General features: G+C 43.5%; 1 protein-coding gene across 3 annotated transcripts in view; it reads right to left on the reverse strand.

Moving 5' to 3' along the window:
• Positions 1-3625: 3625 nt before the first annotated feature.
• dlg5a (discs, large homolog 5a (Drosophila)) overlaps positions 3626-18011 on the reverse strand; it is a 33898-nt gene continuing 19512 nt past the window's right edge. For 2 of the 3 annotated variants that reach the window (XM_034552286.1, XM_034552288.1), the window contains 19 exons: positions 17651-17743; positions 16403-17455; positions 15752-15872; positions 15510-15654; positions 15075-15208; positions 14829-14918; positions 14210-14378; positions 12370-12532; positions 11479-11612; positions 10886-11050; positions 10606-10789; positions 9738-9886; positions 8871-9041; positions 8147-8337; positions 7898-8041; positions 6760-6887; positions 6420-6529; positions 5752-5861; positions 3626-5669 (listed from right to left, as the gene is read on the reverse strand). In XM_034552286.1, coding sequence (XP_034408177.1) covers positions 5566-5669; positions 5752-5861; positions 6420-6529; positions 6760-6887; positions 7898-8041; positions 8147-8337; positions 8871-9041; positions 9738-9886; positions 10606-10789; positions 10886-11050; positions 11479-11612; positions 12370-12532; positions 14210-14378; positions 14829-14918; positions 15075-15208; positions 15510-15654; positions 15752-15872; positions 16403-17455; positions 17651-17743 — 3558 coding nt within the window. In that variant the 3' untranslated portion in view covers positions 3626-5565. The remainder of the gene's footprint in view (positions 5670-5751; positions 5862-6419; positions 6530-6759; positions 6888-7897; positions 8042-8146; positions 8338-8870; positions 9042-9737; positions 9887-10605; positions 10790-10885; positions 11051-11478; positions 11613-12369; positions 12533-14209; positions 14379-14828; positions 14919-15074; positions 15209-15509; positions 15655-15751; positions 15873-16402; positions 17456-17650; positions 17744-18011) is intronic. The other variant, XM_034552287.1, reaches the window with a different exon arrangement.

The raw sequence follows: 18011 nt of genomic DNA on the forward strand, positions 1-18011 counted from the left end.
GGCATCCCATGTTTTCATTTTGAGAAATGGACTCGATAAAAGGCCTCACACACATACACAAACACACACATACAAAACACACACTTGTCCTTTTCCGGTGCATTACTGTAATATGCTTACACTTTTAGTTTACATGTTAGGTCAAAAACAGGTGTGAATTAGTGACGATGGTGAGGCATGACGAGCAGTGGTTTATGCCCCTCAAGTAGTCAGCCAGACTAAAGGATATGGGAGGAAACAGCTGGCTCGGGCCCTGAATAACTACTGACCCCCATGCACCAGACCAGGCAGGTGCACACAGTCACCTGTGTCACAAAGCCCCAAACTTCTTGGAGATTATTTGCTATAAACCCTCAATATGATCTAATCGAATGTGATCACCAATAATTGAAGTATACTTATAAGTTACCTAATAAATGTCCCATTAATATGGAATTATTATTATTATTACTTCTCAAGCACAGATCATTCGGAAAGCAAACATGCCTAAGTAAGGTGAAGGCGAAGACATGGGATTTATGTTCTGTGATGGTAATTTATTGTCTGGGAATAGTAGTGCTTTCACATAAATAGCTTCTGTAAGAGAATCCTTTAGCCGGGGGGGAGGGGGGAGCTGTAAAAGAGCCAAGACAAGGAAATCTGTAAAGTATAGCAGCCAGTGTTATGAGTGTCTATTCAAGCATTTTGACTTTGACAGGTCAACACTGCTGTCCACCAGATTTACAGAATAAAAATAAACTCAGATGCAACACATTTTTAATGTTTGTAACATGATCTTTGTTCCATAATTTCATCCGCATCGTTTACATCAGGTTTGCTTCAAAACGACCTTGCAGCCAAACACCAAGATCGAAATCAGACGTGTAAACTTAGGTTTGACCTTTATCATAATATTATAATGGGCCTTGTAGAGCAGCTCTGAAGATGTCCTCCTGCTGGTAAAATGGCGAACTTGTCATATTCGGCATCAACGATGCTGCTCGACAGCAGAGTCAAGGAGCACCTACCGCTTTGATTTTTTTTTTTTTCAAGCAGTGCAACAGTTTCATAAAAAAAAAAAAATCATTACATTTACGCTAGAACTAACATGATACTAATCAGGAAATATTAAAGAAGATAGTTCAAATGCCTCATGAGTATGGTTGTTTTCACTAATGCTCATCTTTATTCAATGAATCATATTCTTTTCAGGAAGTGAGGCGTAAATCACAGGTTAACAGAGGCCTTCTCTTGAAAGTAATAATGTTAATTCAAGTTGTTGATTCACACAGAATGTACAAATATATTGGCACATCATTCATGCTGTAAACAGGAAATCTTACTCTATACATAAAAGTCTATTGAATTCCAACTTGCAATGCAACAATACGCCCCTAGAAAGGTCACAGAAAGTGAGAATATCAGCAGCACATGCTACATACGTTGTGTGTCATAATAAATCTTGCAGGCGTTTATTGCTGGCTGCAGAACTGGGGACTTAAATTGATCATCCCCCAATGAAAGGCCAGCTGTTGGGCTAGTGGTTCCTGCGGGCCAGAAGAACTTTAACCGTAGGGTCTCATTGCTGACAGATGAGGAGATTAACACATGAGCAGTCAGGTGGTAATCCGGCAGGACATTTTGAGATGCTGATGAGGTAATGTGCTGGAGTAGCCGCAGGAGTCTAAACCGGACAAATTCATCCCATGATGCACTCGGAGATGGGAAAGGCCACAGCTTTCCAGTGTGGACTACAAAGATCCGTCGCTGTCCGACTTCTCAAGTTCAGTTGAGCCGTCAGCAGCTGTCTTGAAACAGACACCTCACCAGAAGAGCTTGCGACCCTACCCCTTTCTAAAACAGGGAAGGGGTACTCGGAGGACATTAAGAACAGAAGCATATAGCAGACCTGAACTTCAAGTATTGTGAAGAAATTAGTGACCCAAACCTGGAGCGACATTCTCTGGAGAGCATTGACACGCATGACCAATTAGGCCTGGGTAGCAGGCAGTTTGAGGCATTGGAGGCTGTTTGGAGACACTGGGTGCTCTCTTGCCCCAATGAACCCGACAGGCAGCTGGAGGAGAGTCATCCACTGTGCAAAGTGACGTCTTTGGCTGGAGGACCATGTGACCCCCTGATGCGGCACTTGGAGGGAACCTCGGGCTCAAGGTGCCCAATCAACCAGTAAGCGCCGGTGTAGCTACAGGCTGTCCAACTGCGTGGAAAACAACTCTCATAGAATCTTGGAGTGTTGGTCGAGTACGTGTTTATCATGTTTTAGCCTGGCCATACATTCATCAGCATCACAAGAATTGTATTATGTGTAAGTTTAGGAGTAAAATGCTTAGTGTAACTTAAGTGATCACACGACTAATGAGATGCTGAGAAGGAATAGCCAATCAGAGACAATGATTCACAATAAATATGCCATCATTTTCATTTTTTTCAGAGAATCCATATCTGATGATGCATTTTTTCAGCAAAAACAGAAAACAGTCTTTGTATTTGTGAGAATTCACTCATATTTTCAGTAGGCATGAAAATGTGAAATTAGCTGCAATCGAATACGTTGCACATTTACAATGATACAATTAAGTAATATATAACTAAACTGGAGCAGGAATTCTGCTGCTGGTAGACGACGTTCATTAGATCATATGTGAGGAGACTTAAGTAGCCCATTTGGTAGTTCTGAAAATGAAGTATTCATGGACAGTGATGGCAAACAAAACAAAGCAAAGCTTTATTGGTGTGGTTATCAAGTATTTTGCTGAATTACACATATTGCTCTACATAACATAACATTCATCACCAGTGATATACAATCACTGCAGAGCACGTGTGAAGAGATGGGTGCTCACCCAGCTCTGTACTGCAGGCATCCACGCTGTGCTCTTAACCAGCTTAAGACACTTTGATCTCACCTGATTAAATAAAGTCACTTAAGTGATGCCTGCGTTAGTCAAAGATATCGTAAAATCCTTTTGGGGGCACGTTGGTCTCAATGTTCTAGTGTGAAGACGTCAAACTGCAAAGCTTGAGGTCTGATTGTAGTGCTGCTGAGAACAAAAATAGAGTGTTTATAGTGTAGAAGTCTATAAAAAGACAGAAATGCAGTTGCTTCTTTAATGCTGAAGCAAGGCCACATCTTTATCGCTCTCACTCCCCGATATGCTGACAGATAGTCAGCTAAATGGATGCACGTTCATCCTTATTAGGCGACATGGGCACATTTCAGTAAGACATTTACAGAAAATGTGCCCTCTTCTCAAAAACACAATCTAAATAAAAAGGCAGAGACAGAGTAGCCAATTAAGAATGTCACTTTTTAAACCTTTATTGGTAAATCTTTATAATTTTTTATATAGTCTCCTGACATTTTCCATTTAGTTCCTCTCAACTTAAAGTAAAATATCAATAGCTTACAAATACAATACTTACCTGTTCCTACTGGTACTAAAACCGCAGGACAAGGGAGTAAAAATAAGGAATTTTAGAGGAAAGAAGATATTTTACAAAGTCAGCAAATAAAGCATACGCTAAGTCGTGCGGGCTGTCCTGTAAAAATATCACTTAACAGGGTGCTGGGGAGAAATAAATCATTACACTTTTTCCAGTAAGAAAATCTCAGACTTAGTCCGTATCGTGATACAGAAAATGAGTTTTATTCTCATGTTAATGTCTCAACATACAAATCACATTCCTTTTAATAAAAGAAAAGTTCATCAGTACCTGGCTTCTACAGTAGACCTTTTCTAAAAATACAACAATTTCACGTTGCATCCCGCTCTCGCTCTACCATATGCTATCTACTCAGAAAAATAGTAACATGACAGTTGGCTTCGGCTTACTCTTTCAGCCCAATAGTCAAACTTGTGGACCAATTTTCCTTTGAAAAACTGTGCAAGAATAGATCCCTTTTTAATAATTCAAATAAGAAGTGATCCTTTTTTTCCAATTAAGAACAAAAGGCCATCAATGAAATGTAAGGAACTGATGTGATAAAAACGTGAATTAGTAACAGAAATTATAGTACCTATTTGTAGTCTACTGGAAACCTAGGAACAGTTAAATGTTTAAGGTTAACAGATAAACAAGTGCAAAACAGAAATATAAGGATAAAGTTGCCTTAGTGGATTTTGGCACAATAAGATACAGGATATGGTTTTGAGGAAGGGCAGAATATTTGTCAATATTTGCCTCCTGAATAAAAAATACAATTAAATAACAAAGAAAAGTCACTAACATTTAAACAGATCAGAGGAAAATCCTTTTAGATATTACCCTGCAAACTTTGCTTCATAGTGTCTCTTTTAATGAGTACATCGATAAGTGACTGATAACCAACCACAAAAAACAAAAATAAAATTCTTTAAAAAAACATGCTAATACCTGCTAAGACATGACTTGACCGCCAGACGTTCCTAGGCGTATGACCTAGTAAAAATACATGTAATATATATTTATATATATTTGTTTCTTTTTTCCAGATGTATCTGCATACTGTATATGTTATACTCTATATTGTGGTTAAATATATGTTAAAATAGATAGAATGATAGTTACACAGTGGTCTGTCTAGCCCTGGAGTGCATTCTGAGGAGTTAACCCGTTGGCCACCGCTTTTGGCCTCACCAGTCATGCGCTCTCTGCTGTACTGGTCTAAAATCAGCCCCTAAATCATCTAGTCCGCCATGGGTGAAATGATGCATTGAATCTGGAAGAGAAACTTTTAAAAAATCCTCTTAATGTTGTGGCTACGTGACCAGGGGATGGTTTCAGATCAGTGTTGTTCTCCAAAGGCACTTCCGAAAAGGCCCATAAACTGTCCGCACACCCAGCTGCTATAGAAACACAATGCATAGAGCAAACATCGATGCGTTTTGAGTTTTCGCGGCCGTCACCGCTAGCAGTCCGGTTCAGTGAGGCCACAGCTACATACTTCAGGAGGTTTGATGCTTTTGCACTTTTTTGATGAAACACCACGAGGAATGTGATGTCTGATCCGGGCATTCCATTTCTATAGCGTCGTATTCATTCTAGCAAACAACCATGATGCAACTTAAATTGTCATTACAATTGTGAACAATGTTTTCTCACTCTCACACAATCTCTCACTCACACTCACACACAATTAGTTGTCAGTCGTTGTCAAAATGGGTGCATAATTGTAGGGAAACCATAAATGTCATTTGGTACATGGAAAGGTCAGGGGGTGGCTGAACTTCATTAGTGTTGAGGTTCATGTACACAGGAGGGGAGGGACACGCATTCAAGCAAATATTGAACACCAATAGTCAGACTCGTCTTTTGACTGTAAACGGACGCTTATAATGCAGCATTACAAATACACCACCAGAAACCCTTAGGGAAGACTGACTGAACTTTTAACGTCGAGATCCAGTGCTACTAACCCGCTCCAGAGCACACTATCAATCAAGACAAAGACAAAATAAAAAAATATCAATAATTTACATAACTAGCTCACTGTAGGGTACCTATTGGTATAGTGTGAAGGGGTTAATTAGTGTTTGGGGAATGGAGATGAAAGCCACAGCTTGCTGTAGTTGCAGCTGGTTTCCTCTAGGGGCAGCCGAGTGGAGTCCACAGGACTTTACTTTGTTCTTGATCAACTATAGTTATGATCTGAGTGCAAATGTAAGGGAGGGTGCCGCCTTGGACAATACCTGAAAACAAAAGGGAACGTTTATTGCAGTGCATAGGCATATTGTCTGTAATCCATGTTTCTGTGTTTGATTGCATACGAACCGGTGAAGAATTTGCTGTACTCTTGCTCGACCTTCTGCGCACTTTCAAATTGCTCCTTGGAATGTTTTTGAGATACTTTGTCCCGCAGATAAACCGGATCTTTCTGCTCCCTGTGGAAGAAATAAATAATCCAAATAGTCATTAGAGCATTTAAGGTATGAATCCAACACCGATGGACACTTATGTTCCCTTTATTTTGATTGTGTCTAATTAAGCTTTCCATCATTCAGAGCGTCTAATACTTAACGGATAAAAAGCATGTGCTCAAATTTAGAATTCACCTGTTACTTATTTTGCCAGTGAGGGTCTTGGGAGAGAAATCTTTTCTGAAAATCAGTCACAAATTAGGAAAACTATGTCTATTGTTGATCAGGTATTGAATTACTTATTTTTAAATATGTGGCAACAACAATTTCTAATGAATCCCGGTAATAGATAGATAACGTACAACAAATACAAAGTGAAGAAGGGATACAACACTTCATTTTGAAAAGAAATAACAGCTGTTTGGGATTATGTTAAGAGTTTGTTGCAGGATGGGGTGCCGAGACGGACGCGCCAAAGGGTTCATGTTACACACACACGCACGCACGCACGCACGCACGCACGCACGCACGCACGGGGGTGTCATCCAGACTGTGCATGTGGTTTAGAGAAATGCTACTTACTTTATCTGCTTTGCGTTTTTGTAGCGGACGAAGACAACAATTGGATAAATGTGAACGCTGTGGAGCCTTTCGATGGCGTGCGGGGCAATGTCGAGCAAACAGTGACAGCCCTGTATCCGAAAGAAAGAAAACACGACCAACAAATTCAACTCTCTGTTTCAAAAGGCTTGACAATAATTGCTGTTATGAGCAGGAATCTTTTCAATTTTCATTAAATCGCCATCTCAGATCAAAGCACTGCAATAGCGATATCTTATCTTGAGAAGGGATTAAAGAAAATGTGAAGCTACTTTATCTTTCCTGATAAAATCGTGAGAGAAAGAAAAGCACTGGATGATACCTTATCGGTTATTTCCTTTATAGAAGCAACCGTGGTCACATCAAAATGGCCACTCCTGCGCTTGTAGTCAATGAACAGGCAGTCTTTGACGCCCCGCTCGATGGCTTGCTGGGAGGCCTTCATCACCTCTGAAGACATAACAGAAAGAATTAATATGATGCAAATTACATTTTTAGCAACAACTGTACAAACCCTCCAATTTCTTCAACCCTTAAGGCTTATTCAAGATGCATAAATATCCAACAGTTTTTAAGAATGTAGATGCCCTATTAGGCTTTTTTTGATTGGCGATCGTATGTATATTGGCAATTGAAAGGATGATCAATGATTGGTTGTTCCGACACCAATATTATTGTGATTTTAACTTCGTTAGACCATCACCAGAAGTAAGATATTAAAATAATCTCTAGAATCTGCACCTTACTGTACATTTAGAGAAGTTTAAATATTTTAATTTAAATAATATAATTAATAAAATGTTCACTCTTTTACACATGTAAATTCACGTAACTATACGTGTATTGCTTGCAGAGAGCATGCAGAAAATATAATAATATTGTGTAATATCCTTAGTCATCTGGGTAAAAAAAACAAAAACATAATACCCGGAAATAAAAGATGTTACATTTTTCTTTGACACCATTGCCACATTTCCACGGCATGGTACGGCACGGCACGGCTCTACTCGACTCCCTTTTTGGTTTTCCATTTGCAAAAGTTGTGGATCGTACCACCTCGATCAAAGTTAAAGCGAGCCGAGCGAGGACTAGAAGGTGGAAACAGTCCAACAAACTCTGTAGTCTCATTTAGCCACAACTCTTTTTAAAGACATGTAAAAGATTGAAAAATAGGATACCCATCTCAAAAGGGAGTTTAGACAAGCCGAACCATGCAGTGGAAATAAGGCTAAGACTAATAAGCTTTATATGTTTTCCATGTTGGCATTTCATGAGCATGGTGTGACATAACTCCGCCCCACCCCCTCTCACTCCCGCTGACCCTGGCAATTAAATAGCCCATCGGCGATCTTGAGTAACCACGATCTGATCGTATAAAAATAGAAATGATAACCAGCCCTATACACCATATATCCCCTCGATTTGTAGAACTGACAAACATCTGGATCAGGTGAACTCACCCAGTATACATCTGCAGAACTTCCCAGGAGACTCTTTGACCAGCATCTCCTTGACGGCGTCAGTGAGCGGCCCGATGATGAGCACCGGTCGGGGAGAGGCGCACTCCACCTTCTGAACCCGCTGGTAAGCCAGGCTCACACAGTCTGACACAAAGAGCACGCACATCAAGCAAATGCTATTTTTGGCAAAGATTTACATGATGCCATTTTGATTATCTCTGATATTTGTAATAAAACATCTCCTCTCACCATCAAGGAAAGGGATGGAGTCTGTGCTGATGGCGTCCAGAGCCACCATTTCTTTGCTGTCTTTGGAGCTGCTGCGTTTGTGTTTCTGTTTCCGCCTGAAGAAGGATCTGCGGGCCGCTGCAGAGAGAGTCTTACTGGAGTCTTCCTTCATTTCTGTCACACTGTGTCTGCGGTAAAACTCTTGGTCCATCCTAGATCACACACACACACACACACACACACACACACACACTTAATTGAAGAGGATCCACAAAGAAAAAGGCTGTGAATGCATCAATATAGAAAAGTATGACTGGGGACTTCTCCACTGATTGTTTTAGTTTGTTGTACTAAGGTTGGAGCAAAAGTTTAGGTTTGGCATGTAGTTCTGAGAGTCGAGGTGTGTTGGACAAAATAATAAATCTTTATTGATTTTAGCATTTGTTGAGAATGTATTGTTATGGACAACTGGCCCTTCAGACACAGTCTAAGAACAACCACATGAAAAGAGAACAACATTTTGTTTAGCAACATCAATGCATGGTTGCAGAGACACACTATTACAAGAAAAGGTGACCTTGCAGTAAGTGAAAAGGGGGCAGTCTAAAACATTAGGAAGAGAAGTGGCGTTACATACGATTCCTATATTGCAGCACTGTGGCACAGCTTGTTGCGACAGCTGTTACAAACGGTCCTCTAGCTCAATAACGGACGTGTGTAAGCGTGCATTGCATTCTCCACCCACATGTACTTGCTGGGGATCTGCCCCCTCTGGATCTGCTGCGCGTTCTCATCCAGCTGCCAGGCAATCCACGTCCCAAAGCTGCCCTTTGGTAAAGACTCATCCACGTACAGGATGTCATCCTTCTTAAAACTGAGGTCCCGCTCGGCCTCCCCCACGCGGTCGTAAAGTGCTCTGGTGAGAGGGAGAGACAAAGATAGATGGGGAGTTATGAAGAGCAGGACAGAAGGAGCGAGCGGAGGAGCAGTACGTTGATGAAGTGAGAGAGCAGGTCAGGTACCAGACAAGAAAGGTGAGAAGAAGGCTGGAAAGAGGGCAAGCAAGATTAGAGAAAGAATATTTACTGACAATATAGGCCTTGCTTGCCTCCTGTTGGAGCCTCGCAAGTCATTACCGAGCAGTCTGTGACAGCCAGGCAAGCCGAGTGTATTTACTGCAGATGACATCATAAGCCCACTTGCCTATATGACAAGTGGCTGCGGCAGCTGAGGCAACATGGCCCGACAGACACCCAACAACAAAACGTGACTATTTTAGCACTTCATTTTCCCTTCATATACAGAGTACATCATGAAAACACGGAGCACTAAAATGGATGAGGTGTTGGGTCTGCTGCGTAGCGAGCAGAGAGAGTAGACACTACATTTGTGGTGTGATTCACAGCATTGCAGTCACACGGTGGATCTGGGATAATTAGTTAGATGAGAAAGATTACAACCTCGTCCAATGGGCACTCCAGTGGTGGTTCTATAAATAGTAACGGAGACGAGTCTGCTAGGGGAAATTAGTGTGGTCCTTGTACAGGGCGGTTACATATAAAACGCCTGACAACGATCTGTGTGCATGTGTAATGAGTACATGTGCACGTACCGAATATAAAAGCCATCTCCTGGAACATCCTTGAGTGTGCTGAAGTCATCTGGCCGATGCTGAACCTTAAATGTGACCGTCTCTGCAGGCTTCAGCATCTCGACGTACACCTCCTCTGCCGTCTTATTCTTCATATTCACCGAGTTGTACTGAAAGACAGAAGGGGATGAGAATGGGAAAAAGAAAAGAAAAAAAAGGGAAAGTGAACTTTACTTCATGAAAAACAAGACAAACTCAAGCTGAAGAGCAGAGAATGCCGCAATGTTCCTCCAAGCTTTCAGATGGACTAAAGTGTCGCAGTATTGATTTGTGCCATGTATGGGGAGGAAAAAAGCCAACGAGATGGGAGATTGAAGGACAGGCTGATGCTGTGCAGGCAAATGACAAAGCCGCATTGCAATTCGGATAGCAAGCCCTTTGTGGCAGAGAGCTAAGTGGGAGCATGCCACAAATTGTCTGTTAAGAGTTTGCGGTGCTCCGGATGGATCACCAACGAGGAGATCAATGCGGAATAAGGACGGGCAGGAAAATAGAAATGCCAGCGGCTTCTGGCAGTACTCGAGTCCACGGTAACAAAAGCACACAAAGCTCTGCAGCGTCTTATTCGAAGAGTTTAGCTTTGAGATCGCTTTAAATAACCTACAACTCGACTGAAAATCCACAGCAATTACATTTGTGAAATCGAATAAAACTCCCACTTAAAAAGAGGGCTCTCCAGTTACACATCTGACATAATGAAAAGTACTAAAGTAATTGTAAATATGACAAAAACATAGTGGCCAGTTGCTAAGGTGTTATAGTACATAATGAAATTCCGAGGCAACGGGTGTCTATGCATGTGTGTCAAAGCAGGTGCACGAGTCCACACCTCCTGGATGAGGTCCCCAGGAAGCAGCCCATCAGGCCCTCTGGCTGGACTGTCCTCATCCAGGCTCTCTATGTAGACGCCCCGTAGGTTCCCTCCGCAGAGAGTGACCCCCACCTCTACCCCAGGCCTGCGCACCGTCACAAGTCGTGGCTCATCCGCCACCCTGCCGCGCTCAGACGGCATTCTAGAGAACAAGTGGTTATTTAGAGAGTTATTAGAGTGTAATGGTGCGGCATGGCGCAAGTGTTTATCCCACAACTGGGGTTGTGTCGAGGTTTACCTGCTAAAATTGTGTGGACTCGTGGTGGGTGTGGTCTGCTTGGATGAAGGAGTCAGCGTGCCCTCGTCCTGTTCGCTGAGTGTATCGATGGTGGAGTGATTGTCGGGGGTGGCAGCTCCACTCCCCTGGGGAGTCCACTGAGTACCGACTGGCTCCAGACGGGAGCTGCACCGAAAGTCAAAAACAGGACTGCATCAATAAAATGGCACTGTAAAAGACCTTAAGTAATGTACTTCACAGTAGAGGTCAAATAAAAACAGTGTGTCGCCATGACATACTTTGTCCATCATATAGCACTTTTAATTTATCTTACACTATAAAATGCCTATGTACAGACTGTATTTTAGTCACAATAACCAAAATCAACAAATATTGGCTGACATTTCCCACCAAATATCAACCACGCAATCTAAATCCCAACTTAGGTATCAGTTTGACTTAACCGTGAATACTGTGAACATTTAAAGATGCACAGCTACCGAGTTAATAGCGTCTCTATACTACTACTCGAAGTAGCTGACCAAGCAGCACACCCAGTGCTAACCCTGCCCTGAACATCAACGGACACGGTTCTACAGAAAACATCACGTTACCTCGAGCGAGAGTGGTTGCCCAGCTGGTACATGTGCGGGTTGTACTGGGCCATAATGGTGATGGTGTCACACTGCTGGCCGATGATGAGACGAGCTTGCTGCTCCGTGGCGTTCCGTAAATTGATGCCATTAAACTAATAAAGGAAGAACAGCGTGATTAGTGAGGGCTTCAGGAGAGATGGAGTTACTAAAAGAACATGGAGATATGAACACAGTATATGCTGAGCCATTACGGGTTTTAGGTCATTAGTAGTACATTGTGGAGAACTGACAGGGGATTAGTTTTACATCCATTTTTAAAGTCTTAACAAGAGTGCATACTCAAAACAGTAGGACTCATGCAATGCAAACAATGGCTGCCTGGTCTTTTTTTAATCTATATGATGCATGCACGTCAGTCATTCACAACACATTATGATTATATTGAACAGAGTTATAGAGGCATCTTTCCACCACTGAGATGAATACATCACAAAGCTTACACACATCTGTGTAAGCTGTAGCTATTAATAAAAGGGGGGCGAATACTTTCCATTTATGCCTTAGTTAAATAAAAGATATATTGAGAACATTTGTTGTAATAGATGTACATTCTAAAATGTTTTAAAAAGTGCTCATTGTTCTGGATCAGGCCACTTAGATCATGGCTAGTTTATTAAAAAGGGGGAGTGACCCTTTCAGCAATTAAATAATGGGAAGCGTGACCGTGGGAAACACCATGGCAGACAGTCTGTGTATTCCACTGAGTTAAAGGACTGAGCCTCTGAAGCAAACACATATTAGCAGTATCAGTATTGTAAGGCTCCTTCACAGGCGTCTAGCAATGCATTTATTAAATGATGCTGCTTGAGGCTGTAACCTTTAAATGGACATATAGTAGGTTGTTCATACCTCCAGTAGTTGGTCTCCATACTCCAATCCTGCCTGGTGGGCGATGCTACCTCCAGTAACTTTAGAGACAAAGATCCCTCCGTTCTCCCCACTGACGATGGAGATGCCCAGAGGCTCCGCGCCTTTGTGCACAATGACATTACGTGGTTCCTCCAAGTATGGCCTGGTGGGAAAGAGTGACGTGTTAAAATAAAGAGCATCCTCGAAAAGAGGTCACAGGGTGCCACACAGGAGCAAGTTGAGAGGGTGAGGTGACCTCACAGATTTACATTTTACAGCTCTTGAGAGAGTCTGGCTACTTAGGCTTTGGCTATCTATAACAATCACACCTGGTCCAAATTATAGACTTATCAATAGAAAGACTAATTTGTGTTTCAATAATGTTTGATCCTGAGCTTACAAGTCCCTCGAGGCCTGTAAATTGATCTCTCCAGAGCGCCACTTTCCGCCTGGTTTAGAGAAGAACCTGGACAGGTTTAGAGTACAGAGACACCGTGTGCGACATCATAAAAGCACAAGCAACGGAAATTCCTTGACATGAGGGGGATTTGCATGAACTTGCACGTCTTCATAACAAGTTGGCTTTTGGACATGGCACACAATTCCATGAAGGCAGGTAGGAGGAATGGATTAGCAGCCAGAGACGGGGGTAAACATGGTGGTGTACAAACAAGACCATGTCCCAGAAGCTCCAGGCTGAATAACAACACCATTGCATAACATACATGTCGCGGAGTCAAAAGGTGACTTTACTGAGGGCCAAAATACAAACATGCATGTTGACCATGTCGTCATCATGGGGTATGGACACTGCATGCAATATCTGAGACGCAAGAGGGTTTTCCCAACATGGAGGGAGACAAGTGCAGACATATTAACATAGCACTGAACCTTTGAAGTTCAGCAAGTGAAGCTAATCAGGTCTATATTGGTGGTTTCCTAAGGCACTAATATTGTGGCATGCAAAAACTAGCAATTTTTTTAATTAAACCACGCTCTGGTGGAGGATGAAAAAAGAGACAATTCTTGTTTTGCATTCTGCACAATGCATGTAGGCTGCACAAGACTATTCCGCGCCTCTTTATTATCTACCCAACTGCACTGCGTGTGAACGACGTGGACTTGGGAGAAGGATGGGGGCATTCCCTTGTTTGTAGTACTGTGAGGGAGAACGAACCTGAGGCTCCTGAGAGAGGAGAACCTCGGCCTTGCAGCCAGAGGAATCCTTAGAAAAGATCGGTTACGGTAAAGAGATCTGGAAGCGAAAGGTTGCAGAGAGGCGGGAGGAAGATAAAGAGCAGAATGGAGGACAGATATCATACAGAGACAGTAACAGTGTAATAGAGGTGTTGGCGATACAAAATGGGACAGAAATGTTGGAGGAAAACATAAAATTGGACCCCAACAGTGACAGATCACTGCCTCTTTTATAGAAACAGCAAGAGGCTTCCACGAAATTTATTAAGACATTTAATAGGATTTAAATCCGAATTTCAATGAGGGATTGCACAGCTCTGACCAGGATAGACCTGTTACCTAGCAACACCTTTTGAAATAGCCTCAGAGGATCCCTATGGGCAGACGTAGGTCATATGATACCAGCTTCTGAAGTGATCCTTATAATGATACTCTCCATCATCCACCCAACATCTACACCATGAGTAGAGCCATATTCTCGGTATCCCAGTCCAATAACAACGGCCGCACTGATCAACGTGACACCAATGAACCATCTGATTAATATTCTGAAGTCTTCCATGATGGACCACTTCGGAGTATCACACTAGTGTATAAAAAATAATAAATAAAATAAATAGGTGAGCACTCGTTTCTATCCTACCTGTCTTTCCTGCGCTCCCCTATCGGCACAGGGCTGACTGAGATCCGAGGTAAAGTGGAAATGGAGCCTTGTGATTGGCTGCTGGCAAATGAGGAAGTCTCCAGATTGAGGGGCGATTGAGGAGGTGTGATGAGACTGGGACTGCTACACTCTGAGTGCGAGAGGGAGCCTAGATTTAGGAGAGGAGCAGAAAGAGACAGAATAAGGGTGTGATGATATTTACATCTTGCATGTAGATACACGCCTAGAATCCACACTGAAATCTCAGAGCAATTCAAACCACTTGTGATAGATAGAGCTTTTGAAAAAGGAGGGGGAAACACATCATCTCACTCAAAGCCTTCTTGCTACTTTGACAAGGAAATTGTAATCAGATCTCGAATTGCCTGAGACTATTTACACCTGAACATTATCCAACCACTCAGTATGCAAATTACCACCTTGAGCAGAGACAAAAGTGTTCTAATCTGGTGGTAAACAACGGTTCATCTTCCGTCAGTGCTGTAAAACTTCATTTTAAACATTAATCTTAGACCTATGGCAGCTCCTGTGCAGTTTGTTCTGAGGGGATTTAAAGAGTTTTAATACTCGAGTGTGTTTTTAAAAGTGAGTGCAGTACCTCTGTCTGACCCCAGCATGGAGCGGGGGTATCGGGGAGTGGAAGGGATTTTGATCCTCTCTGTGCGGTACTGGACATTATTGGAAGAACCTGACAGGAGGATGAAATGATACAGGAATAAATGCTGTGACATAATATGCAACAAGAGAAAGGGCACCGAGTCTGTGACATGTGTGTATGTGTGTGTGTGTGTGTGTGTGTGTGTGTGTGTGTGTGTGTGTGTGTGTGTGTGTGTGTCAGACTGACCGAGTCGTGCGCTGGAGGGCAGTGAGTTTGTACCGTGTGAAGCTCTGCTGCTGCGTGACGATGATGATTCGGGGTAGTCAATCGCGCGCTTCGGCTGGCTCAGGTCCAGGCTCAGATGACCCTGGTGTTGTGGGCTACACACAACAACAAAGAAAGCCTGAAGAAACTCTCATACAATTATGCATACAATGCACAGTTCAGAGTTAAGTAAATTGATTGGCGCTTAGCTCAATCCCTGCACAGTGTTATGGCAAACAGTAGAACATTATTCAACCCAAATATGTACTTTTTCTTTTAGGAAACAGGCCAATTAAGAAATATTAGTTAACGCAACAGGCCCCATCAGACACACTGAACCGACAATTAAAATGTTTTTAATCAACCACCAGTTTTAAAACAGGGGTCTAGGAAGCGGTGAGTATTTAAAGGACGTACCTGGTGTGTGTGTGCTGGTGACATATCTGGGAAGCGACAGATGGACAGTTGCTGGTATGAACGCGGTGACTGCGCACCGTGTACACTGGATTCCTCATCACGGCCGTCACAGCGGGGCAAGGAGACAGACCCCGGTGGGCTGAATCTGACAGTGCACAGACCCATCATCATGTTAGAGAAGGGGGGGCTACGGTTATGGCGAGGGCATGCACATGTGTTTATGCAAAGATTTTAGAACTCACTAGGAGGTAGGGTGCCATTGTAGACTGTGGGAACGAAGCCGACGCTGTGCCTATGGGAGCGACTGGGGGAGGAACGTAGCATGTCCCTGGGCTCTGGTGAATGCTCATCGTTAGAGTAGCTCTGTGAGGAATGACAGAAACAAACGGTTACCATTGTCTCAGCAGGGTAGCAAAACACCATTATGTCTTGGGAGAACTCTCCTACCCTTTGCTGGAGACAAGCACCATATGAGATAAATGACAGCATGAACATCCCACTACAGTAAAATGAGCATTTATCCTCACTGCACTCTCCTGTGTGCTTCGGGGCCTGGAGAGGTAGCCAGGCAAGGTTCTCTGAGCCCCGGGCACTGACTCAGCTCCTGGGTTGGGTAGCTGTACCAGTGCAGAAGCATCAATCACTCCGACACGCTGCTTAAAAGGCAAGTCCCGGAGGCAAAACTCTGACAGAGCTGTAAATTCTATTACAAAATGGATGCTTTGGCCCACTGGGAGGATTTGAAATGTTGGTTTCCTTTTGAATTCAAACACTTCTCAATGCATCATGTTTTCTAAACAAACTGCCTTGAATTGGTGCAGTCATCTCACAAAGGAAACAAATAACCCACATAAAGACTCCCGATCAACTTTTGAGGCGTTAAATGAACTTACTTGGAAAGAGGGAAGAGTGATAGTCTGCGGGGTCATCCTACGTCGAAGGGCCGGGGCCGATTTAGGGCGCGGCCTCTTCACCTCTGGCTCCTCCCCTCTGGTTCGGCCAATGTCCTCATCACATGACTTCCTCGAGGTCAGGACCTTGCCGTCCAGAAAATAGTGGTTTCCATTCCTGTCTCTTTCTCGATCGCTCCTCTCTCCTGCTGCCATGGAGATGGCAGCCTCTCCCTTGCCGTCTGAGGTGATCGTGCAGTCAGAGGCAGAGCTGCTTTGATGTATATGTTTGAACTTAAAGGAGTCACTGCGAGTGGGTGGGGTTGGAGGGGTAGGGGTGGACGAGGAGGAGAGGGACTCTGTCATCTTCAAAGGCTGTGGGGAGTTGGACGCTGCAACTGCAGCAGCAGCAGCTGCGGCTACTGCTGCAATCTGATTGGCTGCCATGTACTCCATCTTAGAGGAAGGTGTTTCCGGCCTTTTGAAAGTGTCTGGGTCAAAGATAGACTTCCTCTGCTTGGGCGATTTGTAGATGGAGAGCTGGGCTGCTGCAGTCAGTGGGCTGGCGTTGTCTGGTGAAACCGACATACATCCCACTATCATCTTGGGCCACGTGCCCCCACTGTGCTTCTTCTCCAGAGTTGTCTCCATTGTGATGCAGTCTGAGGCAGAGACAGGGTCAAAGGGCAAGGAGGAAGGCGCCTTTGAGTAGGTACAACACTCTTGGAAAGCACTGGGCCCATAGCGGCCAGTGCCCAAGTCAGAGGCCGGCCTAAGGCTAGTGGCATGGAGGGAACCTGTGGAGAACGGCTTGCTGATGTTGCTGTACACCTCATTAGATTCACCTCTGACCTTCCTCCTCTCCCCAGAGATGCTACTTGTGCTGGTGCTTCCGACATCCGGGCAAAATATGTCAGTCTGTGTCGAGCTGTTGTGTTTGAGGTTGCGGCTGTTCCGGGAGTGAATCTCAGACAGGTTAATGCGCCCATTGGACTTCTCTGATGACTCACGCAGACTTTCAAAGATGTTCTGACCTGATGTGCTGTGAGGGAAGAACTGTGGGGAGGACAGATGTAGGAATGTTGTGATACACTGGCAAATTAATGGGAAATGACTCAGATAATCAAATTCTCACCAAACACACAGTAAAATTGTTATGTAGGGCATGAAAAAGTTTTTTTTTTTTAAAAAGAAAAAAAAGACAGGTCTTGATTTTTGGCGTAGGTGAAGTAGAAAGAGAGCGGGGCCCACCTTCATGAGAGAGAGGCTAAGAGAGTCCCTGCAGCTCCTCAACAGAGCCTCACACTCAGTCACAGATTTGTTATCCAGAGCAATGCCGTTTATCTGGGGAGAAGAAAAAGACATTGGAAATAAGGACAGGTCCTTCAACACTAAAGCAATCTACGTCGTCTTATGGATATTCCTCTGAGGGGTGTGTGCGTGTGTGTTATTGACAGTTTAATAAAAATAGATGCACTTTTCCAAACGCATACAGGTGACATATCTCCTGTATGCCCGGGGCCTGAGATGCGCCTCTATGCTGCAGTGAGGAAACCGCAAGAAATCTAGGCCAGCACACTTCAGTCTGAAGAACCCTCACACTGCAATCCGC

The sequence above is a fragment of the Cyclopterus lumpus genome, chromosome 15 (genome assembly GCF_009769545.1).
Source record: "Cyclopterus lumpus isolate fCycLum1 chromosome 15, fCycLum1.pri, whole genome shotgun sequence".
NCBI lineage: Eukaryota > Metazoa > Chordata > Actinopteri > Perciformes > Cyclopteridae > Cyclopterus > Cyclopterus lumpus.